At 40.7% G+C, this 23,892-nt stretch overlaps 1 protein-coding gene across 1 annotated transcript; it reads left to right on the top strand.

Moving 5' to 3' along the window:
- The first annotated feature begins 637 nt into the window (after window positions 1–637).
- gnptab (N-acetylglucosamine-1-phosphate transferase subunits alpha and beta) lies at window positions 638–23,441 on the top strand. The gene is made up of 21 exons (XM_026146609.2): window positions 638–928; window positions 1,361–1,446; window positions 1,762–1,881; window positions 2,085–2,135; window positions 4,058–4,260; window positions 5,262–5,326; window positions 5,480–5,614; window positions 12,076–12,237; window positions 12,381–12,560; window positions 12,676–12,846; window positions 12,958–13,081; window positions 13,168–13,383; window positions 15,085–16,118; window positions 16,200–16,399; window positions 16,531–16,750; window positions 16,846–16,959; window positions 17,043–17,128; window positions 17,202–17,300; window positions 17,432–17,599; window positions 19,893–19,983; window positions 22,012–23,441. Exons 1-21 carry the CDS (start codon window positions 767–769, stop codon window positions 22,081–22,083), a joined length of 3,759 nt encoding a protein of 1,252 aa, XP_026002394.1. The 5' UTR covers window positions 638–766; the 3' UTR covers window positions 22,084–23,441.
- Window positions 23,442–23,892: the final 451 nt, after the last annotated feature.

Raw genomic sequence — 23,892 nt, 5'->3', positions numbered from 1 at the left:
GTTACAGTCTAAGGAAGATGCATATTAAAACTACATATATTGTCATTGTTTTTGTTTACACAGACCCAGTGGTGAAGACAGCAGGTGAAAAATGTGAAGTAAATGTAAAATGAAGTTTTTGGAGTGAAAATAAAGAAACAACAGTTCTGATGCAGTTCCACTGATGAAAGACACTATTATTTAAGTCAACCTCAGTATTGATGCTTTTTATAAATGGTAAAATGGTAAATGGCCTGTATTTGTATAGCGCTTTATGTGGTCCCTATGGACCCCAAAGCACTTTATACTACATTCAGTCCTCCACCCATTCACACACACATTCACACACTAGTGATGGCAAGCTACATTGTAGCCACAGCTGCCCTGGGGCGCACTGATTCAGTAATTCATAAAAAGTTGTGAATATAATATAATATAATATAATATAATATAATATAATATAATATAATATAATATAATATAATATAATATAATACATTTGAAATGTATAAAATGTATTAGGGACAATTGGCATACCGCGAGTTACTCAGTGAGAGAAGGCCGTGAAGGCACCATGCATTCTGCTCCTCGCCGCCAGAGGGCAACAATGAGCTTAAGAGGTGGTGATGGCAGCCGTGCGCGTGCTGCTTCATCAGCGCTGAGGAAGAGTCACAAGCCCGGTTGTCATGTGTCTTGCTCTGTGGCAGGCAGTCAGCTGACAAATCCGGCTCCTGTGTGATGTTTACTTTCTGTTTTCAGCGCGTTTATCTGCGTTTTTTCTGAATGAATGCGGCGCTATGCTTCGCCCAGGAGGACCATGGTAGTCGTGAACTCGGTGTTGAAGCTGGTGCAGAGGCAGACGTACACCTGTCTGTCCCACCGATACGGGCTGTACCTCTGCTTCGGGGGGATCGTGCTCATGATTGTTTCCGCCTTTCAGTTTGGGGAGGTGAGGTTTCTTCTCTTGTTTCAGCTCCTGTCTCTTACAGACAGCCGCTTCTGCTGTCGAGTTAGCTAGCATTTACTTTCTCCTAACAGCTGTTTTCAGCACACCACCTTCCCACCAGAGTCCACTAAAAATTGCTTGTTTGAGCAGATCTTCCTGAAAGTAAACAGAAATGTATTGCATGTCTTTAAACGACACGTCTCCCCAGACTGCCTCTGTTCTGTGTGTATTCTCCATTAAAACCACTACTGTAGCTCTATTTTAATTAAACTGCCTGCCCCTTTTTTTCAGATGTAGTTTAGATTTAGTTACACCAACTGCTACTTGATTTACGTGGAATATCAGATACTAAATCTCCCAAAAATGATTCAGCACTGTAGTGTGCGTGTGATTTTAAAATCGTGAACTACACGGCGTGTTCTTCTGTCCATGCAGGTGGTGGTGGAGTGGAGTAGGGACCAGTATCATGTGCTGTTTGACTCCTACAGAGACAACGTGGGTGGGAAATCATTCCAAAGCAGGTAAAAGAAACCAACCTTGAGCTCATTTCATAGATACATTTTGTGTCTTAGAGGAAATCTATCTTAAGGCATTAGGAACTAGAAATCATAAAAATCTCAAAGTACATTGCACATTTTCTAATCCTAGCAGACAAGAAATGTGAAAGAACCAGACAGGGTTTAGCCATGCATGGATAAAAGTTAATTTACAAAGAAGTGTGTGCTGGGGAGGAAAACGGGGTTGTGGATTTGCAGTTTAAGCGCTGTCTGTTGAATTATGTGTGTGTTTGATTTATTATTTATTTTGGGGTTGTTGTTTTTTTTTGTTTTTTGCAGGCTTTGTCTGCCCATGCCTATTGATGTGGTGTACACATGGGTGAATGGCACAGACATGGCGCTGCTGAGGGAATTGAAGGCAGTCAAAGAGCAACTGGAGGAAGAACAAAAAGCTCAGAGGTAGCTTTATCTCCTAAAGTTCCCAAATACAGTAAAACTCAGCACGAAGGTCAGAGCATCATCAGCTGACATTGATTGGCTTGCTGATGCATGGGAAAAAAAGGGAATTGTGTGATTTTTATCCACCTCTGAAATGTCATCTGGTGTTAAAATAGACTGCAACAGCCCAATAAAATATAAATGCACTGTTCGTTTACACACAGGGAACGCCTGGGGAGAAACACAAGCGAGACAACTGAAGTGCCAAAAGACAGGTGAGTGTGATGATGGTGTACACAGTGGGTGTGTGATCTGTGAAGTTAAATAAGATGAAGTCTTATTTGTTTAGCAGTTCGTTATTTGGAGTACATATTTAGGGCGTGTGTGTAACAATTATGTGGCGACACAGTAGTGCGGGGGTTGGGACTGTTTCCTCACAGCACCTCCAGTTGTGCATGTTAGGTTAACTGTTTATTCTAAACTGACTGCTGAATGTGAGAGTGATTGCATGTTTGTGTAAAAATAATGTGCAAGTTCAGGATTTAGATAAAGTGCTTGTGCTCAGTGTTTGTTGCAACACAGTCCACAAGAGTCTAATGCAATGAGAGATATGGAGAAGAAAATCTGGGAAGCTGGTAGCTGTTCTTGTGGACTTTGCCCTGTGTCCCCCACCTCGGAGGAAAATATAAGTTTTTAGTTTGTTTTGGGAACTTCTGGTGCAGCTAATGAACATTGAAGCCTAGCCTTCCTCTTCTGTGTGTTGGTCTGTGATTACAAATAGAAAAATAAATAAAAATGCACATACACACCTTAAGACACCTGCTGTTTTATGCTGGTTCTACACTATATTGCCAAAAGTGTTCTCTTGTCTCTTGTTTACACAGATTGAGTGACAGCCCATTCTTAATCCATAGGGTTTAATATGATCTCAGCCCACACTTTGCAGCTAAAACAGCTTCAGCACTTCAGAAGGCTTTCCACAAGGTTTAGGAGTGTGTTTATGGGAATTTTGGACCATTTTTCTAGAGGTGCATCTGTGAGTCAGACACCGATGTTGGACGGGAGGCTGCCTGCACTCCAATTCATCCCAGAAGTGTTCTGTCGGGTTGAAACCAGGACTCTGTGCAGGTCTATGTCTTTATCAGCTTTGCTTTGTGCACTGGTCTGCAGTCATGTTGGAGCATGAAGGGGCCATCCCCAAACTGTTCTCACAAAGTTCGGAGCATGAAATTGTCCAAAATGTCTTGGTGTGCTGAAACATTAAGTTTGTCCTTCACTGGAACTAAGGGGTTGAGCCCAACTCCTGAAAAAAACAAAAACCACACCTTAATCCCCCTCCACCAAACTTTACTTTTAACACAGTGCTTTTGTGTTTATCTATGCAGTCTAATGCAGCTAAGTACCACAATTCTGCATCATACTGCTCGTCTGTTAACTTACAGAGAGGTTAAAAACAGGTTGCGTCAGTGTGGGTACATGGTGTGTTGAGTTTATTCTCAGACTTGTAGGTGTTGTGAAAAACCTGCTAAATGACTGTTAAAGTCGCAATGCAGTGGCATTGTGTGAACACCGAGGCTGATGTTGAAACAGGAAACACTGGTGGGTTGCACCACACAGAGGGTGTCAACTGATGGGATACCAGTTAGAGAAAAGCAGTTATTATTTTATTAACCAGAATGTTTACCATTGTTTACCATTTAAAGTTTACCATTGTTTTACTTAGCACTGTGATAATTGGCTTTGTTTGGCTTTTATTTAAGAAAAGGGGTGGTACAAAATTTTTTAAATCTTTTTTTTAATAAAAACGTAAATTCATAATGATATAGAAGTGTACATAGAGGTTTTGAAGAAACAGTATTTTATTATTTTATGTTTTCCTCTTGCTTAAATGATATCAGTTCACTGAACATCTCTTTGGATATTTCCTGTTTCTGCTCAACGCTAAAATGTTGGTAGGAAAAAAACCAGCCCCGTCTTTCTTCTTCCTCCTTATTGTTGACTTTTAACCACAGATACGCGAGGTGCTCAGTGCAACATTTTCATGTCTGCTAAATGCGTAAACTTCATCAATTTTATGCATATGTTTTAAACCACAGTGCAAAGGAAGTAGCTCTCTGAGTGAGTGCACAGGTGTAGATGTGCTTATTAAAGGATTATTTATTTATTATTACCCCTTTTTCTGGCCATTTGTTTGCAGTGTTAAGCCTGAATGCCTGCTGTCCCATTGCATCATCGCGCCCATGCTGGCCCTGGATCCCGCTCTGCCGGCCAACATTACGCTCAAAGAGCTGCCATCCCTCTCTCCCTCCTTCTCCGCTGCCAAAGAGCTGCTGCTCATGAACAAACCCTTCCACCAGCCTACCAGCTTCTCCTTGGTCGTCTTTAACTCGCAAGCTGAAGGTAAAGAAACAAAGAGGATCAGTAAAGGATGCTCTTTGAATGACTTCAGTCAGCCGACTGCGGGTGGAAGTGTAGTAGCTGAGCCTAGCGGGCAGTTCGTCACTACAAAACATGTTATTTTTAACTAATGACGTCAGTGATCAATACAGCCGCTGCAGCTGCCAGCAACAGTTTGATCTGCAAAGATGACAGCGGCCAGGATTGAATTATTCATATTCATGCAAGAGCGCTGACGTCCACCCTCTGTGGACAGTGCTAATAGTGTGACACACCGTACAGCATGAAGAGAGACAACACCAGTGGGAGAGCCTAGTTAACAAATAGTGTGTATAAGTGGACGGATTAAGAGATTTTTCTCATTCTATTTTAGTTTTTCTTCTTTATGTTTTACTTGTTCTCCCGACTCATTCAGGCTGTTTTTACCTTACATAGTTCATCGCACCCTTCTGGATCACTTTAGGCGCCTACACACACACACACACACACACACACACACACACACACACACACACACACACACACACACACACACACATTCATTTCAAAGAGGGCGGAGCTGTAAGTGTATACTTTTGTGTGCTTGAAGACATGAAACTATAGCAGGAGTTTAAATTTAATGATAGCGATAACATTAGTGTGGAAGCCAGATTAAATAATCAAGATCGTTGTGCACTGGCATAACACTTGTATTCAGTGCAGTTTCTAACACTAAAACCAGAATTTTGCATTCAGCTTTTGAGGAAACAACTGTGACATAATTCATCTCTAAAATGATGACATTCATCAGTTTTTGTAAAATAATTTAGGGTTTCATTTGCTGACAGGAAACTATTCAGACACAGCATTTAGCAGGCAGTTTGTTTAGTTTGTTGACATAGCCCACACTTTCCCAGAGTTTGTTCCACTTTGTTTTGCACTTCATGCACGCCTGTCAAAGATCGAACTATGGAAACCTGAAGGTGTGTGTCTGCTGCTCACCATTCGTTCATTGCTCCCTGCAGCCATTAAAGCGTATACAGATGTGTCTAAAGAAGATCAGAAATTCTCTGTGTCCAGATGTTACCTGGTAAGTTTACATCTGTTTTAGCACTTTTTAAGAATTTTGCATTTATTCTCTTTGTGCATGTAATTAATTCTGTTAGCTTTTCCATTTATAAGAGAAGGCAATAAAACACCAAAAGGCTTTTATTTTGAACCTTTGTTGTTGTGTGTCACACAGACAACGGATAAAGAGGCTCCGGGTCTGACCCGCATGCAGACTCTGGCGTATCTGAGCGGCTTCCCTGCGTCCTTCAAGGAGACGGAGAGGTTGCGAGCCAAACTTCCATCTGTCATAACCAGCAAAATCAAACAGGTACCAAAAGTCATTCCTTCTGCTCATTAAATAAAAAAATCTTCTACACCACCTTGCTAGAGCATGAAAATAAGGATGTTTTAAAGTTGGTTTTAAAACAGCAGATGGCAGAGTTGCACTTTGGTGAACGTGCAGCAGACGCTGTCACTTTATGTAATTGTATTTCCTACTTTCAAACACTGTATTATTTCCTCCCAATTCCTTGCATTAATTCTTCTTCATCTTATCCCTTATGTGAAATAGTGACATCAGAGCGATGCTAAAGGATGTTTGTATATCACCATCTCAATTACACCAGAGTAGAGAACTATAAGATACTCTCTGATCTTTTTTTTTAAAGCATAGCACCAAATTCTAAGAATAGTCTAATCGCAGAAGTCAAATCCTCCTTGAAGAGGAGATTGCACCTTCCTGCTAAACCTGCGTTTCTCTATTTTAATCGGTGACGTTGTGTTGTGGATAAAGGGCCTCTGTTTAGCTCAGTGTTGTGCTTGTGTATCTAATAATTTTCTCTAATCAGAACTCTGCTTTATATTTTGAGACAGAGGAATGCCACTAACAGGTTGGGATTACTCAGAAATAACCAAGGAAAACAAACCAGGCCAGGGCTGAGTGACCCTGTAGCTCCAGCCGACAGGCTACAGGACAGGCCTGAGTCTTCTGATAATGCCCTCATGTGGCTGATGAGCACTAATGGGTGATGCATTAGATAAGGTCTTTCATAACTGCCTTTGTTTTTAATAAGAATTCAAAACAAATGTGTTATCAGAAAGTCTTACAGTGTCAGAGGACATTAAAGCAAACCGATAACTTCCAAAAATCCTTAGTATAGAAATTAGTATTTTTAATTGAAGTAGTTAAATAAATTAAATGAACTATTTTTATATTAATATATTTCACAATTTCACAACAGGGTACCCATCTTCTGATGATCACAAAGCTCAAATCATCCCAAACTGGTTTCTTGAATGTGACAGTATGCTCACTGTACTCATATAAGCACCTTTGAGATGTGGTAGAACGGGACATGATTACAGATGTGCAGCCGATAAATCTGCTGTTTGATAGTATCGTGCCAATATGCACCAAAATCTCTGAGCAATGTTTCCAGGACTCTGTTGAATCTGTGTCATGACAGTTTGACAGTTCTTAAGGCAAAAGTTGGTCCCACCTGGTATTAGACAGGTACCTGATAAGGACTACACTAATAATGAGCTATAACATGTAGGTTAACTGCATTTAATCTAACTCATCATTATCCAACCCAGCTGTCCCGTCATTCCTTCCATTCGTCTCCAAGTCTGCCACCGTCTTGCCTGGCAGGTCATGTGATAATAACTAGTGGTATTCAGGCTGTAACCTTAGCTGTCCATGCAGGGGTTAACATTAGAGCAACTGTTTTCAGTGGCGCATTGCCAGCCAGCAGGCCAAAAGGTCACCAGGATTTTTCTGACCTCATCTGCACTCTTAAACACATCCTTGCATCTCAACCACACAGGAAAGATGATGGAAATAGTGTGTGTGTGATTGGTGTTTAGTGGTGGAGGGATTCTAGGTACACAGGCCACCACACAATGCTCAGTTTGGATTTCAGCATATTTCCGGGTGCTTCTTGGCCGGTTCTGTGAAAGAGGGATGATGTGCATAGTGTGGAGGGAGCGGCTGAGCGCTGAGGGGTGGCTGGTATTTATAGCTGGTGTTAGACCGACGACTATAGTGATGAAAGCTGGACCACAGCCCCGATCATCTGCCTGTGCTGTTGCCTGTCATGTCCTGCCCACTGTGTTTGTGTACAAGTCTGCTGATGTGATTGTATTAGCGTGCGTTTTGATCTGTAGAAGTGTGTGATTGTCCACGTGGTGTGCTGTCTGCTCCATGAAGTGAGGTTACATACAGTATGTTCACAGAAATACAGAGCAAATAAGACAGTCACAAAAATGTTGAATTTCTAAGACAAAGTAAACCGTTTGTACGTGCTTGGCCAGGACATCCTTGTAAAAGAGATTTTATGATCTTGATGGATAATTTTTTTTCCTGGTTAAATACATATGAAATTAATATACAGATGTATAATATATCAGCCAACTGTCATCTGAATGTGATAGAAAGTTTGAGCTGTGTTTGCTTTTATTACCAAGCAGTCTGACTAGGATTTAAACAACTATAAACACAGAGAAATGCCTTCGGTCACTCAGGCTAAATCAGTTTTCACAACTTCCTTGTTTCATTGACAGAAAGAATCCAGAACCCAGAACTTGAGCTATAGAAAATTTCAAAGTAAAAGTTGTGCCTCAGAACTGTAGCCAACATATTTTTGAAGGTGATCCTTTTACTTTGAAAGCAAAGGGATGTCACATTTTTCACAGGTTTCCTAAACCTTGGACAGTGTTTGTAGACTAAGTCCATCACTTCAATTCAAACTACGACAACAGAAATATGCTAGTGACCGATACAATGACAGCGTAGTTTTCCTTGACGACAGCTAGTTGCAATGTGCCCAGTCTGTAGACCTGGTGTAACCAATGTTTTTCCCAGCAACTGTTGTCAGTCTCCAACAATCACTCATAGACACTTGCAAAATACAAATTTTTCCCTAATAATCAATGGTTGCCAGATGGTTGCAGATCAGTCTCTAGGCCTGTCTGTCTTGGGTCTTATTCAGTTTGAATCACAGTTGTCACAGGTTTGTGGACTGAAATTGCGATGCCAATGTAGCGGTCATCTTTTAGAGCTAAGACTGATTGTGATATGGGTTGAATGCTAGCAACCCTTCAGCAAGGACTGTATAGATCAGGGGTCCCCAATCCCAGTCCACAGGGCTGGTGTCCCTGCAGGTCTTAGATGTGTCCTTGATCCATCACAGCTGATTTAAATGGATAAATTACCTTCTCAACATGTCTTGAAGTTCTCCAGAGGCCTGGTAATGAACTAATCATGTGATTCAGGTGTGTTGACCCAGGGTGAGATCTAAAACCTGTAGGGACACCGGCCCTCATGGACTGGGATTGGGGACCCCTGGTATAGATTCTTGACACAGCGACTGGCAGATAGATGCTAACTGGTATTTCTATAGCAAATCACAAAAACAGCTGCCTCATGGCGCTTTATCTTGTAAGATTGAGACCCTACAATAATATAGAACAAACCCCAACAATGAAACAACCTCCTTTAAGGAAGCACATGGCGAGAGTGGGAAGGGAAAAACTCCCTTTTAAAAGGAAGAAACCTCCGGCAGAAGCAGGCTCATACTTGTGTGCTTCAGTGACCCACAAAGAGAAGGACGATGCAGATCGAGCTGCATGCTGCTGCAACATCCCAGTCCATCTGCTTGAAAAGATCACTCGGCACTGGGTTAATTACTTTATCCACATTGTCAACTTATTTTTCTAGACTAATTACATTGTCCACAGTCCCTGCAGTGACACACGGCCCACAGTGATGAGGGTTTATTATGTGTTGAGAGTATAATACACATGGGACATGTTAATACTGTGGTGTGGAATAACTCGCGCAGCCGCCTGAAGCAGATGAGCTGATGAAATTAAATTTCACGACAACCATTCCCCCTCTACTTCAAAACAAGGAAACCTATCCATATATTTAGTGCCTTTTCTTTTTTCTTTTTTTTTTTTGACAGTCTGTGTTCTCCCAAAATTAAGACAGGAAGTGGTCACATGCAATGACAAGAAAATTGAGGATTTTTCCACCTCTGGGTTAGCCGTTGTTAGCTGTGGAACCAGTTTGGTTTCATGTGTCAAGCATGCTGCTGTAAGCGGACGCTGCTGAACATAGCTCGACTGTTTATGATGAGAAATGTTAAAGCAAGACGAAGCAGTTACTGTATGGGATAGCGCTTAATCCTGAAACCCAGTAACAGTAGCACAAGAAATCATTAAATCACTGAACTGATATTAAAGAAGGATTATGATGTAATATGTTTTGTGTTTGCTTACATTAGTTTTTGTTTTTCAGCTTTATTGACAGATACAATGAAATGAAAAAATATGAAGATTTCCAGCAGTCCTTAAACCAAATGTCCTTATAACCAAATATTGTTGTTCATAATTTACTTAAATTAAAAATGAATGTACAAAATGTTCTTATGACAAGTATCTATAGGTCAAATTACCAAAGTTTGGTTATTTTTTATATTGATTATGATGCATTAGATAAAAAGGTTTGTGGGTATAAATTTACACTTCTTTGGAAAGCGTGTGTCTGTGTAAAGCTGCCACACACCTCTGCTTTTTGTGTATGTGCCAGTGCATTATCATGACTATAAAGAGTGCAACCTGATCTGTGCCTTGTTGTCTCCGGGCTGCGTCCCGCTGGGTTTATAAGTCCCAGCTAATCCGCCTCACCTAAAAACAGGAGCAGAGGAAAAAAAGCGGACGAGTGGAGGCAGAACACGATCTCGTGTGAAGGGACTCAAGAAGTTTTTCCTGTAAAGTAAAATACTCGATTACTTGCTGTTAGCAATATTTTACTATTGCAGCTCATTTTGACTATTATACTTTATACTTAAAGAATTTATTAGCTCACCTTTCAGAAACACAAGAAAATACAAATATCCAAAATATTTGTATTTTGTTGTGTAAGACAAAAAAAGTGTTGTTATTTGTTAGATAAATAAGAAAACTTAATAAGTTTGACCTGGCACACTGGACTTCTCTAAAAAGTCAGAAATTAACCAAACATAACATTTAAACCCTAAAACAAATGGTTTTTGTTCAGGAATGCAAGTAAATACTCAAACAGTTTTAGAGTAAAGTACTTGTGGACACTGGTGGATTTATCAGTGCAGAACCATAAAAGAAATATTTTGGTAAATATCAGCACTGTTAATCTTAGGGAAGCTGTCGCATAAAGCTTCCACTGTATCTTGGTCTAATAAATTTATTAAGCATTGCATATTTATATCTCAAGTTTTTTGCAGTATTTTTATATGGAGTTTATTTGTATATAAACATCCTTACCCTGTAATGCCTGTGCCATGAAGAAAACTTAAAAATTCAAAGTATTTAAAAAAACAGACAAATTCAAAAAAATAAGAAATAAAGTCTTTATTTGCATAAGAAAGTTTTAATTTGTATGATTTTTGTTAAATACAGGAATATTGAGAATTTATTGCTCACAGTTTGTTTATTTTAAGCAAACATATACAGTGGTAAAAATGACTAAAAAGTGTTAAAGGATTAAGAATATTGTTCTTTAATGGCTAAAGTGGTCAGAAAATTATGCAGAGTGAAAAAGGTGCAATATTTTACTTAAAAAAAAAAAAAATGAAGCAGCTGAAAGTTTTTTGCTGTTCATGTTGTGGAGGCGTTTTTTAATGTTTGAGAGAGTAGACAAAAGGTTTTTAATATCCAAGGCTGGGGGCTCACACACTCGCACGCACGCACGCACACAAACACACACAGAGGGCTTTGATGCCACACATAACTCCTCTGAGATCAGACAGAGTCATATTCATGTGACCCTGCTGGAGAAGATGACATCACAGAACTTTCCGAACTCTCACCTCTTTATACGCACGCACGCACGCACGCACGCACGTGTATCTATGACTTCAGAGGACCTTTACTGTGACTAGCTTATCTCTCTATCAGCTAACTTTAACTGTAACTACTGCTTGCCTAACCTTTTGAGGAACTGCTTTTGTCTCCATGGAAAGACTTAGTCAACTGTTTTTTCCAGTCATTTTTGTCAGCCTCATTTATCGCCGTCTTTCAGAATTTTCCCTCTCCTAGTCTCTGCTATAAGCTGCTGCTTTAAATTTAAATCTTTCTCACTGTTGCATATGGAGAGTTTTGATTTTCGGCTTTATCGGGGAGCATTTTTAAGTTGGTAACTCTGTCCAACTAGAGGTTTAGTGCTTTTAGGTTTTAGAAGGAGAATTAAGCCTTATGTAAAATGCTTGTTTTTACTTTTTGTGGATTAATAAAATAATAATAAGCCTATAAACATGTCAACAGCTCTGTGAATTGCAGCTTCAGTCCACTGAGTAATATTTTATGAAAATTTACCACCATTAACAGCTGTCTTTAGTGCTCTAAATCTGTAGGTTTAGCATGCTTGGCACTAAACAGAAGCTACAGCTGAAGATGGTAAACAGGTTTTTAGTCCAAAAGTGTAATTTCAACCAACTTGATAAGTGACATTTGAATAGTCAGAAATGACAAAGTTGATAGACGATGTGTACCAAATGTGACTGCAGATTTGTATTTAAACACCAAAAAATGTAGCCCCCTGGTGGCCGTAAGACAGAACAACATTAAAAGGTATTGTGTGAATTGCAGGATCAAAAGTAGAGCCTAAACATTAGTATATCTTTATCCTTTATCCTCTGCTTCATTTATTTTTACCAGGTCAAGTAACTTATTAAAATGCTACTGCAAACCACTGGACTATTCTTCCAAGCAATTAACACTGTAATTGAAATGTGTTTATTTGTCCCTCAGTTTGAGTTGTACTCAGAAGCCAGCATCGCCCTGCTCCACCTCAACACGCAACAGGATTTCACTGACTTGACTCAGCAGGCCAAGAAGAACCTGACACTGGATGGGAAAGAGTTAACCATCAGTCCTGCATACTTGTTCTGGGACCTCACTGCTATTTCACAGGTAGAGTCTTCTTTTTTTTAATCCTTTAATAATTGGCATTTGGTTTATTTATTTATTTTTTACACAGTATTGCAAAATGTGTGCGGTAGGCACTATATATAAGTAAGATGTTAAGAAAGAAGTGTTGTGTGTTTGCCCTCCAGTCTAAACAGGATGAAGATGTATCAGCCAGTCGATTCGAGGACAACGAGGAGCTTCGTTATTCGCTGCGCTCTATTGAGAGACACGCCCCCTGGGTGCGACACATCTTCATCGTCACCAATGGGCAAATTCCCTCCTGGCTCAACTTGGATAACCCCAGAGTTTCAGTTATTACACATCAGGTAAAACTTGAGCCTCAACTTCTACAACAATAAAGGTCCGGCTGGAATACAGAAGCTATGCTTTTATTCATAGTTTATTGTGTAAATTAGCTAACTGCTCCTTTTGGATTTCCAGGATATCTTCTCGAACCACAGCCACCTTCCCACTTTCAGCTCACCTGCTATAGAGACCCACATCCATCGTATTCCTGGGCTCTCCCAGAAATTTATTTACCTCAATGATGATGTGATGTTTGGCAAAGATGTGTGGCCTGATGACTTCTACAGCCACTCAAAAGGACAGAAGGTGCGAACACAACATGAAAAGTGCTCACAGTGAAGTTTGCCCTGAAATATGAGCCACAGTTTCATTTTTTAAATACTGAAAACTGGCTTTATTTTGCTCAATTCCCTGCAGGTATACCTCACCTGGCCGGTTCCTAACTGTGCAGAAGGCTGCCCAGGATCCTGGATCAAAGATGGGTACTGTGACAAGGCCTGCAACAACTCAGCTTGTGACTGGGATGGAGGAGACTGCCTGGGTAAAGATATCAACACCGTTGCGTCTTTTTTGTAAATGGGCATGTTTGTGCTGTGTATATTAAATTTTTTAATCCTTCTCTAAAAGGTGCAGCAGGGAGCAGTCGATTCCCTGGTGGGGTCGGTCCCGGTGGGGCTGGAGGGGCCGGGGGACAGGTGTGGCAGTTTGCAGGTGGTCTAGGAGGCATAGCGGGGACATCCTACTGCAATCAAGGCTGTGCCAACTCCTGGCTGGCTGACAAGTTCTGTGACCAGGCCTGTAATGTACTTTCCTGTGGCTTTGATGTGGGAGACTGTGGCCAAGGTATGTTTAAAGCAATACATGTAATAGTGTTTGTTTTGTTTGTTTTTTTGGTGTTTCTTTTGGTTTTTACTATTTTATAATATAACCCTCAAAGGTAATCAGGTCTTTCTGTTGTATTATTTTAGGTTCAATACCTGCAAAAGGATTAATAAATTGGTAATATGTACAAATATAACTGCTAATAATATGTAATAAAATATGCTGACAAAAATCCTTTTAAAACGTAAACATTTTAAAATCATAATAGGTAAAATACCAGACTATGGTAAATTATGTTTTAAAGAATAAAAGATTTATTTTATTAATCTACTCACTTAGTTACTTTCTCATTTTATTATTTATTTAGTTACTCATATACATACTTGTTTATTTTATTGATACCAGAATTTAAATTACTCTGTTGCAGATTCAGCACAAAGAATAAAGTAAAAGCAGTAGTCTACACTAAAAACAAAAGACTTTGTTATACTTGGAACAGCCATATTGTCAAAATTGTAAAAATTGTCATATGCAACATGGATAAATGAAGATAACAAAAAAGACATAATAAAAACTATCCCCAAAATTAAAAAATTACTGCAATTAAAGCCCCAAAAATGACATGAATATACAGTAGCTTAGAAACTATGAGCACAGCTAAATAGAGAATGTAGAAAATATTTTTTTAATAAAGGTGAAGACGTTTTTCAGTTAATTACATTTTAAATGAGATGCAATCAGGAGCTGAAATGTAGAATGAACGTATGTATTGTGACATGAACTAGCAAAGACTGTGCGAATCGTTCCGTAAACAGCAAAGCTGTAAGAGATGTTATACAGTGTGTTTAACTGCATGTCCAGCAAATGGTGCAGAGGCTGGTCAGGATCCTGACAGAGGAAGCCGAGCAGTGTGGTGAATCAGTCAGGAACAGTATTGATGAATTTCCTCAGTGAGTAATATGGACGCATTCCAACAGCCGGCAGGTCGATAATCAGGTGACAGAAATGCTCCTTCACGGTAACATATCCAGGATTATGGCACTTTTCACTCACTTCTTCTTACTGCTCAGATTAGTGTCTCTGTCTTATCAGTATAGCCACACAATATATCAATATATCAATCTGTCTGCGTGTTTGTCTCTTTGTCCACCAACTCCTCCTAGACCTTTAGGAGATGAACAACCAAACTTGGCACAAAGGTGCATCGTAGGCCCCTGAATGTTCTGATCTGTATCAGACACCACAGTGTTATCATATTGCCCTCCACCCACCTAACAACAGGCTGAAATGACTTGGTTTTTGACTTTTTGCAGCTATAACATCTTATGAAAGCTAAACTATACATTATATATTGTAACGTCATTATGTTGCCTAGCAAGCACCCTTTTGCATATATGCACCCACAACTCTTTATAAAAGCTTTGCAGCACAGACGATACTGTAGCCAAACATGTATTAATAATATTACTAAGTATCCTATAAGAACTTATAAGGATTGACTTGTTTTTATGTTCTGACACCATAGTTCTTGAATACACAGTCTAAATGTGCAGTGTAATTTGCGTATGAACAATAAACAAGTTTATGTTTTTATTTAAAGTGAACCTTTTTGTTGCTACTAGCACCCTAAACATATTCTTTTGTCGTAGGGGGGAAAAAGACATTCGAAGTGTGTCCCTTGGGGAAGTGAGAACGTTTTGAAAGAACTCTTTTCTTTTTTAGAACACTTTAACGAGCTGCATCATGTGACCCTACTGAGGAACCAGAGCCACTACACGCTCCCTGTGGGTGAAGTCAGGCCGTATTTCAGCTTTGAGAAACTCGCTCACAGAGTCTCCGAAGCCCACATCAGCGAGAACCCCGTGGTGCGTCACACCTCTGTCGCAAACAAGTGGAAGACCATTCACCTGCTGCTCCACCCTGGTTACAACGCGACCCAGATCCACTACAACCTCACTTTTCAGAGAGACGACGACACAGAGTTTGCTATGAGCTTCAGTGTGGCTGTCGACACCCGTGAGGTTTCTCAAACTAACGCGTCCCCGACTTCAAGCAAAGATGCAGGAAAAGAACCGAACGCGACTCCGACCCCGGACCCAGTGTTCCCTTTCTCTGATATTCCTGAAAACAAACGAGGGCCTAAGCTCAAGAAAGGGCGGCCTGGAGATCCTCAGACTATCATAGAGGTTCCTTCTTTAAATGTGTCACTTTTACCAGCTGCTGTGCGCAAAGAGCTTCAAAAGCTGGAGGAAAAGCTTCTGATCGGTGACATTACTATGAAGGGTTACAATCTCACAAAAGCTGAACTTTTAAAGCCTTACAAGAACCTGGCGGAAAAGCATTTGATCCCTGATTCACAGCTAGGCAAAGATGATGCGAGCAGAGTCCAGAAGAAGTCCTATAAAGACTTGGACGGAGAGGATTTGAAAAGAAAAGATGAAACTGGAAATAAAGAAGAAATGTCTAAGAAAGATGTTGCCGTGAAAGACAAACCCGTTACTCCTCTCGTACCAGTCCACATTGATGATAAACTTCTGAAAGATTTGATAACTGAAAGACCTTTCTCTCTGAAAACTGCGATTGAGAGGCCCCTGACATCAAAGCTTTTAAACAGACTTTCCCTCCAAAAAAGTGCGGAGAGTCAGGCTGAGCCGGATAATGCTGCTGCAGTGGGGAGAAGGCTCCAGCACTTCATCTCCTCAGACCGAGGCTTCCTGCCGTGGGAGAGGAGAAAGTATTTCCAAGCTTTACTTGAGGTTTGTACATCCCTGTCTTCAATTTAAAGCTCCACTCAAAAAACTTGATTAAAAATAAATAAATTTGTGTTTACTCCACAGGAAGAGGAGCGTCTTGAGAGCGAAATGGCGTATGAGACCGATGGCACCGCTACCAGGCGAAAGCTTCAGGACACTTTTGCTGACTCGTTGCGCTACGTCAACAAGCTGCTCAACGGCCAGTTTGGCTTCACGTCTCGCAAAGTCCCCGCACACATGCCGCACATGATCGATCGTCTCATCATGCAGGAGCTGCAGGACACGTAAGTGATATTCTGTCTTATCAAATCAGATTTATATAAATATATTTCTATTTCTATACATGCTTAGAAACAGCTCATCTGTTTCTAAACAGTCATTATTTATATCAACCACTCTGCTTGGTCTTCTTCAGATTCCCGCAAGAGTTTGACAAAACATCGGGCCACCGTGTTCGTCACTCTGAGGACATGCAGTTTGCCTTTTCATACTTTTACTTCCTGATGAGCGCTCAGGATCAGCTCAACGTGTCCGAAGTGTTTGATGACATCGACACCGATCATTCGGGTATCTTGTCTGATCGTGAGATTCGAACTCTCGCTACAAGGATCCACGAGCTTCCACTAAGCCTCCAAGTTAGTCAAAACATCTTTCCCAGCGTACATGTCAGTAAACAGTTTCCAACAGTTCCAGTTTTGAGTTTTGTTTTTATTCTTCGTGCCGTTTTTAGGACCTGACAGGTTTGGAGCAGATGCTGATAAACTGCTCTAAGACACTCCCAACTAACCTGACCCAGCTTCACCTGGTCAACCCCACTCAAGAAGCCTACTATGATCCTAGCATGGTGAGATGTACAGCTGGCTTGACAAGGTAATATTTATTCAGTGTTGAATTATTTGGCTGATTTTCTGTTTTCCTAATCTGCAGCCTCCTGTCACAAAAGGCCTCATCCTCCACTGCAAGCCAATCGCAGAACGTATTCACAAAGCCTTCAGAGACCAGAATAAATACAAGTGAGATTTAATTTATTTCAATGTATACGAGTAGTTGTGTATACTAAGCTGACAGAGCGCTTTTGATGGACAGGTTTGAGATCATGGGGGAGGAGGAGATAGCTTTCAAGATGGTGCGGACCAATGTGTCCCACGTGGTCGGCCAGTTAGATGACATTAGGAAAAATCCCAGGTGAGGAGAACTTTATATTCCTTAGAAGCAGATGCTTTTTCATTGTTTTACCTTAATGCGGTGCAATCAAAGTTTACATCTCTGCCATCCTTGTTGTTGAACTGTGTTATTTTCTTTAATTTCACCAAAAGGAAGTTCATCTGTCTGAATGATAACATCGACCACAGTCATAAGGACGCTGCCACAGTGAAAGCTGTGCTGAGAGATTTCTACGAATCAATGTTCCCGCTGCCGTCCCAGTTTGAACTTCCCAGAGAGTACCGCAACAGGTTCCTGCATATGGAAGAACTCCAGGAATGGTATGTTTAGCATTTTTAGCAAGTTATATCCATTAACTGCCATCTAATAAGTGCTAACTTCTAAATAAAATAATATCAGAGTTTAAGTTGTTAGAGATCTGTCGATAGAGTTACACAGGAATATGCACCAATCAAGCAGAAACCGAACCAAGAGATTCAGTTTAGTGGTTTGAATGAGCAGAAATGATGTCTCACAAATAGGGATGGGTATCGTTTAGATTTTATCCGATACCGGTGCCAAATCGGTACTTTTGAAACGGTGCCGGTGCTCAAACGGTGCTCAAACCGGTGCTTAAAGAATGGAGAACACAAAATTGGTCCAAAAACCTCTCATGTTCAGCTGTTTTTTTGTAAAAAGATAACAATGTTAGCCTTTTCTGCAGCTATGGGGCATATATGGTATCACTCTTGGCTGGAAGCAGTGCTTAAACAATGGAAAAAACACAAACTTTGTCCAAAAACCTCATGTTTAACTGTTTTCCACTTTTTCTTTGGTCATTTTAGCCTTTTTGGCCAGGGTGAAGGGAGCATCTGCCATCAAACAAGAAGACAGCCGCATGTAGCTATGATGATGTTTGCTAGTTCACCTTACATGCATTAATGTAATAACGTGGTTAGCTTACTCAGCGTAAATCACACAAGAACAACATTAAGCTACTCACGCAGAGAAGAACGGCTGCTGCTGCCATCAAATACGGCGCATTTCTCGGCTTTTAAAAAAACGCTATGCTTCGCCAGGTGTTTCATGAGATTCGAGGTGTTACCTCCTTTAACAGTATCACAGTATCAGCTTAAAGCACTTGTTGCTGCTGAGTTTGCATATTTTGCTGTGAAGTACAGCCAGACTTTTAACCGCTTCGCCTTGGACATTTTTAATCTGTAGCTCTGTGCTAACAGAACGTACGTACCTGGCCCCGCCTACTATCCTCGGAAACGTAAAACGATTGGCCAAAAGTGTATCACAGCTCAGGAAAAAAAAAGCACCGAAATAAAGCACCGAAATGTGCGCTGCTTTTCGGTCTGGTTACTACCGTTTATGTCAGAACCGGTGCCATCATGGCACCGGACACCGGTACCCATCCCTACTCACAAACAGTTAGCAACTTCTAGCCACCTGTTACAGCACATATCCAGCCTCTGCCTTACCTCTGCCTTTGTCATGGATTACTTCTAAGCCTTAATTAAAAGGGCGAGTTATTTAAAAATTTGCGTCTGTAAAGTTGGTCTGAAGAGGACCAGAATAATTTTATGTATCAGGCTGTAAACAAGCTTATTTTTGCTAGTTTGGCATTTTAAGTGTGGAGGTGGACTCACTTTTGGAGTGAGCATCAAGTGGTCATGCAAGGAACTGCAGTTTTCAGCCCCAGAGGTCGCAGCTGGGCTAAACAACCTTTAGTTTAGACTCCTGAAAATATCAGAGAATTCAAAATTTTCATCTCTCTGATTCAGTGAACACAGATTTGTGGAAGCTGATCCCCCCTGTAACATTGAAATTTATGGATGAACTGCCTTTAGGTTACATTTAAATTGTCTGCTTTGTCAACTGCAGCGAGGAGTAGGTCACCAGAACAGTAGTGAATATTTTTAATCACTTTTGTTACATGGCATATTTGAAAGCTTTGTCTATTAAATATCCATAAATAACAGGAAAATGTGTAGTTTTTTGTCAAATATGGCAACACCTTTTGGCAACAAGAACTGAGATGCTTTAAACTAAGGCATGCACACAAATATAACTTTAAGCTCTGACTCCTTCCCTCACAGTCGAGCTGTTTTCTCCATTCATACTAAGGTATGAATTTGTGTCTGTCACCACGCAGGACAGCGCATTGCCATGTTGGACCAGTGGGAATCCCTCTGGAGAGTTACAGGGCTCTTTGTCAGGGATCCTGCTCCTGCATTCAGGGCGCTTCACCAAGGGAATGCAAGCCTCACATAGAGGCTTTGTAATTAGACCGAGCCGCTTCAGATGAATCACTAGTTTTAAGATGCTTGTAAGATCATTAAATGGTTGAGACTCTCAACTCCACCCCTTCCTTTCCACATCTATTTTCCATGTCTGTTTGTAAGCTTGACAGGCAGATGGTGTTGGGTGATGTCACCTTGTCATTCCATTGCTGGCTGTCCTCTGCGTACTGCATGCTTCCTCCTTGTTACATCACACCTTATCATCCACTGACCTGCCACTGCGAATGTTTACCTAATGCAGAACGATCATTTGACGCCTGCCTCTGTACCTGTTGGAGTTGGATTGAAGTTTTTTGTTAACTGATTGAAATGTGTTGTTTCCCAGGCGGGTGTATCGGGACAAGTTGAAGTTCTGGACCCACTGTGTCCTCGTGACCCTCGTCATCTTCACTGTCATATCCTTCTTCGCCGAACAGGTCAGTGTTAACCATGAACCACGCTCTGCTCATTTAGACATTCAGACAAAGATACACACAGAATTTGCTTGCACACCTCTCCGTTTCCATGATTCACGCTTGAGTTATGATAACGGCCTTCGCTACCGAAATTCCTCTCTGAGGAGCGTCCATCTCGTGTGTCGAGCTAGTATGACCAGCTATGTCGTGACCGGCCTTTATCAAGATGAAAGACCCCAGCAGCCTTTTATGGAAGGCAAGACTTAACTGTCTTTGTTAACTGGGATCAGACAATTCCTGCTATATATTGAACCTTCAGAAAAGTTGCATTTCAAGCTGTAATAATATACAGAAAGTACTTAAAATCATTTTAAAAGCAGGAAAATATTATTGGACACATTTCAAATTCTTCCTCTTTGGTGTTGGAAACGGTTTAAAACAAATGCCACGAGTTGTTTAACAAATACTAGTCGACTGTTCTGAGGTACCTTCCTAATCCAGAGGTTTCCAGTTTCTCCTCAGCGAACTAAAAGAAAGGTTAATAGTTGCAGTGACCTTAGGAGAATTTCCTTCACAGAAACCCACGGGACCGGTGTGTCACACTTGTCTTGTGTCGTTGTCACTGTACACAGACTGACTTCTGATGTCTTTCTGGCACTATCTGAATCTGGCTGCCCTTCTGTTTATGTCAGAGTTTAGATTGGAGAGATCAAATGTGTCTTCACTCCTCAGAGGGAGGTGATTTTACTCGGCTGCTCCATGTCTAAGATTATCTTTGCTTTCTTGAGTTACAAACATCTGAGGGGACTCTGGTATCAAAGCCTTGATTGGTGAAATTAATAGTTTGACATTTTGGGAAATATACTTGCAGTCTGGGCACAGTTACATGAGAACATTGATGCCACTTATAACCCTTTGCTGTTGCTAAAAAAACAAATGAAAAATGGTGCCAATGAGGAGGTCGAGACGTGGAGTCAAACTGCCGACCTTCTGATTTATAAACCTTTGCTTTACCACACACACTGTATCCTTTTGACAGTCGTGAAAAATGAAATGACAGCAATTTCCTGTGCTGTGATTTAAAAGTCGTGTTTTCCTATTTTTAATAAAGAAAAATGTTATTTTAGATACAATAGATCTGCATTTGGCAGCAATAACTTGAGCTAGATATTTTCTGTATGACTTTCCCAGTCTCACATATATTGCTGAGGAATTGGCATTAATTCATGCACAGCTCTCTTAAGGTCTCTGCACAGCATTTAAACCAGGTTGAGGTTCATTCTTCCCTTTTTCAGCCTTTGTGCTGTAGATTTACTGCTGTTCCTGACGCAGTTTGGGCCAAGCTTTAACTTTAGGCCTCACACTTGACTCTAGAATACTTTGGTATACAGAAGAGTTCATGGTTGGCTCTATGCCTCCAAGGTGCCCAGGTTCTGTGGTCACAAAACGAGCACAAATGACTACCCCTCCGCCACCGTACTGACAATTGGCATTAGGTGTTTGTGCTGTGTTTGGTTTTCTCCCGACACGGTGCTGTGCATTATAGCCAAATATCTATACTTTGTGGTTTGTTTGACTTTGCAAACCTAAGCTGTGCTGTCATGTTCTTTAAGACTGAATAACAAGCCATACTTACTCAGTGTTTTTCTAATTCTGCTGTGATGAACTTTAACATTTAACATGCTAACTGATGCCTGTAGAGTCTAAGATGTAGATTTCGGGGGTTTTGTAGTTTCTCCATGAATCACATGGTCTGATCTTGGAGTGAATTTGCTTTGACAACCACTCCTGGGAAGATTGCGGCAATATATTCACACCGGAATTTGCCAGACCTGCAAACTGCCTTGACCTTTTCTTTGCTTTTATAGAGGTGCTCACATTTGCTGATGATCATTTAATTAGGTGCATTATAGATTGGATAGATAGATCTCTATCTCCTCCATGTCTGTTCAGAAGGAAGTTAATGACCTTTATTGCCACCCCTTTCATATTCAATCAGTTGTTCTCCAGGTTTAGTAGTGACATTTCCTCTTTCCCCTGTTCCTGCAGCTCATCCTGCTGAAGCGAAAGCTGTTCCCCAGACGCAGGATGAACCGGGAAAGCAACCCGGAGCGGGTGTGAAAGCGGAAGACTTCCCTCTCTTCATTTTATTGAACAACAGCCTTGGCGCCTCCTCTCCACCTCCACAGTGAGCACAGGAGAAGGATGCAAGCCAGCTGGAAAAAGCAATCCAAGATCCTCGGCGCAGAATTGCATCACCGTGGATTTGAGGAGAGACTCGTGTGAAATGTTAATGAAACATTTTTCAGAAGATGATAGACAGGGCTGGCCGGTGAGGAGAATAGCAGCCAGACAGGAGGTGCTCATAAATCTTCTTCTCTTCCACTGGAGGCACCCGAGACTTTTTACACACCACGAACAAGCAAAACTCCTTCCACCCTGCACCACCCTCCTCACGTCCTGCCCTCAGCATGCCACTGATTAGTATTCTGTTAAAGTGGGAAACACTTGATATCAGCATGTCAGTGTCTGTCGAGACAAATTTAAAGGTTTTTTTGTTTGTTTGTTTGGTTGGTTAGTCAGTTAAATCTGGTGGTAAAAGTCTCTTTACTGTTTTTTAATCTGTTTTATATCACTGTAAGTTTTTGGAGGGTTTTGTTTGTGTTTGAGGATGCTGCCTTTGCTGCTGGGATGCTGACAGACTCATAGAGTCAAATGATAATCAACACAGTCATTACTTCTAGTTCTTTTGTGTTTATGTTATAGCTAATTTTAAAAAGATTGAGGATCAAATTTATACATATAGGACAAATAGGAATAGGTGATTAAAGTGTTGGACGCCATATCTTCGTCTGCCATATTTGAAACAAGAAAACTTCTAGTGCCTTCGTTGTTCATTCCTGCTTGTTTAAATGTTTTTGTTAATCTCCCTTTGGGATTTTAAAAGGTCTTCTTGTAAATGCTAATGATATCTTACTCTAATCTTGTGGTTTACAGTAAGAATGAATGGGATGCAGGATAATATGAATATAATTCTCTGCGTGGTACAAATGTAAGTGATTGGTGGAGCTATATTAGAAGTAATACTACAGCTTTCAAAGCTGCCTGTACGTGTGTCCCTGTGGGACTCAGCAGGCTCGCTGCTGTCTGAAATTCAGACCTCCTCAGCATGTTCTCTAACTTATTTTGATTGTATTGTTGTGACAGTGAGCCCCGTGACTGACACAGCCGATTTGAGTTCTAGAATGTAAACGATACGCAAGTGTTTTCCTCTGAACGCCAGTTTTATAGTGTTTCTTATTATAGTGACAAAAATGGAAATGAGCACTAGCAGCTGTCAGCATTTTGCCACTGTGCTCTGGGTTCATAGGATGTGTGTCAGCAGATGAGACGCTGAGAGCCATATTTGGAAGATGAATTTACTCTAATTGCACCAGTTTCGTTGGTTTAACAGAAATAAATGTGATTTGGTTCGGTCAGCTTGGTGTTTTTGTCAGTACTGTTCACATTACTCTTTCCACACTTACTACAATTTTATTCCTCAATTCCTCACCTCAGACTAATAATCAGGGCTCGTCAGATTTCAGACGTCAATAAATTTACTTTTACAGGCATGTTTAAGGGACTTTCAACATGGCATGGTTGTTGGCTGTATACCTGTGATGTGAATCTCCCGTTCCACCAAACCCCTTAGTGCGCTACTTGGTTGAGATATGATAGCCGGTGTTTTTTTTATTGTCATGTTCAAGAAACAGTTTGAAATAATCTAAACATTAAGAGATGTGTATTCCTGCTGGAAGCTGTCATCAGAAGATGGCTACAGTGAGGTCATGAAGGGTGGACATGCTGTTCTTCTCTGACATCAAGGCATACGCTTTATTTTTTGCTGACCATTCTCTGGAAACTCAAGATGGCTTTGTGAGAAAATCC

Source organism: Astatotilapia calliptera, chromosome 17, assembly GCF_964374335.1.
Source record: "Astatotilapia calliptera chromosome 17, fAstCal68.1, whole genome shotgun sequence".
Classification (NCBI taxonomy): domain Eukaryota; kingdom Metazoa; phylum Chordata; class Actinopteri; order Cichliformes; family Cichlidae; genus Astatotilapia; species Astatotilapia calliptera.
This window is presented reverse-complemented; position numbering and strand designations above follow the sequence as displayed.

Excerpts from the sequence above, each read along its gene's own strand:
- gnptab (XM_026146609.2), top strand. The coding sequence starts at position 767 with ATGCGGCGCTATGCTTCGCCCAGGAGGACCATGGTAGTCGTGAACTCG. Across the intron at positions 1,882-2,084 it reads GAAGAACAAAAAGCTCAGAG|GGAACGCCTGGGGAGAAACA; the intron begins GTAGCTTTATCT and ends GTTTACACACAG. Across the intron at positions 17,301-17,431 it reads GACATTAGGAAAAATCCCAG|GAAGTTCATCTGTCTGAATG; the intron begins GTGAGGAGAACT and ends TTTCACCAAAAG.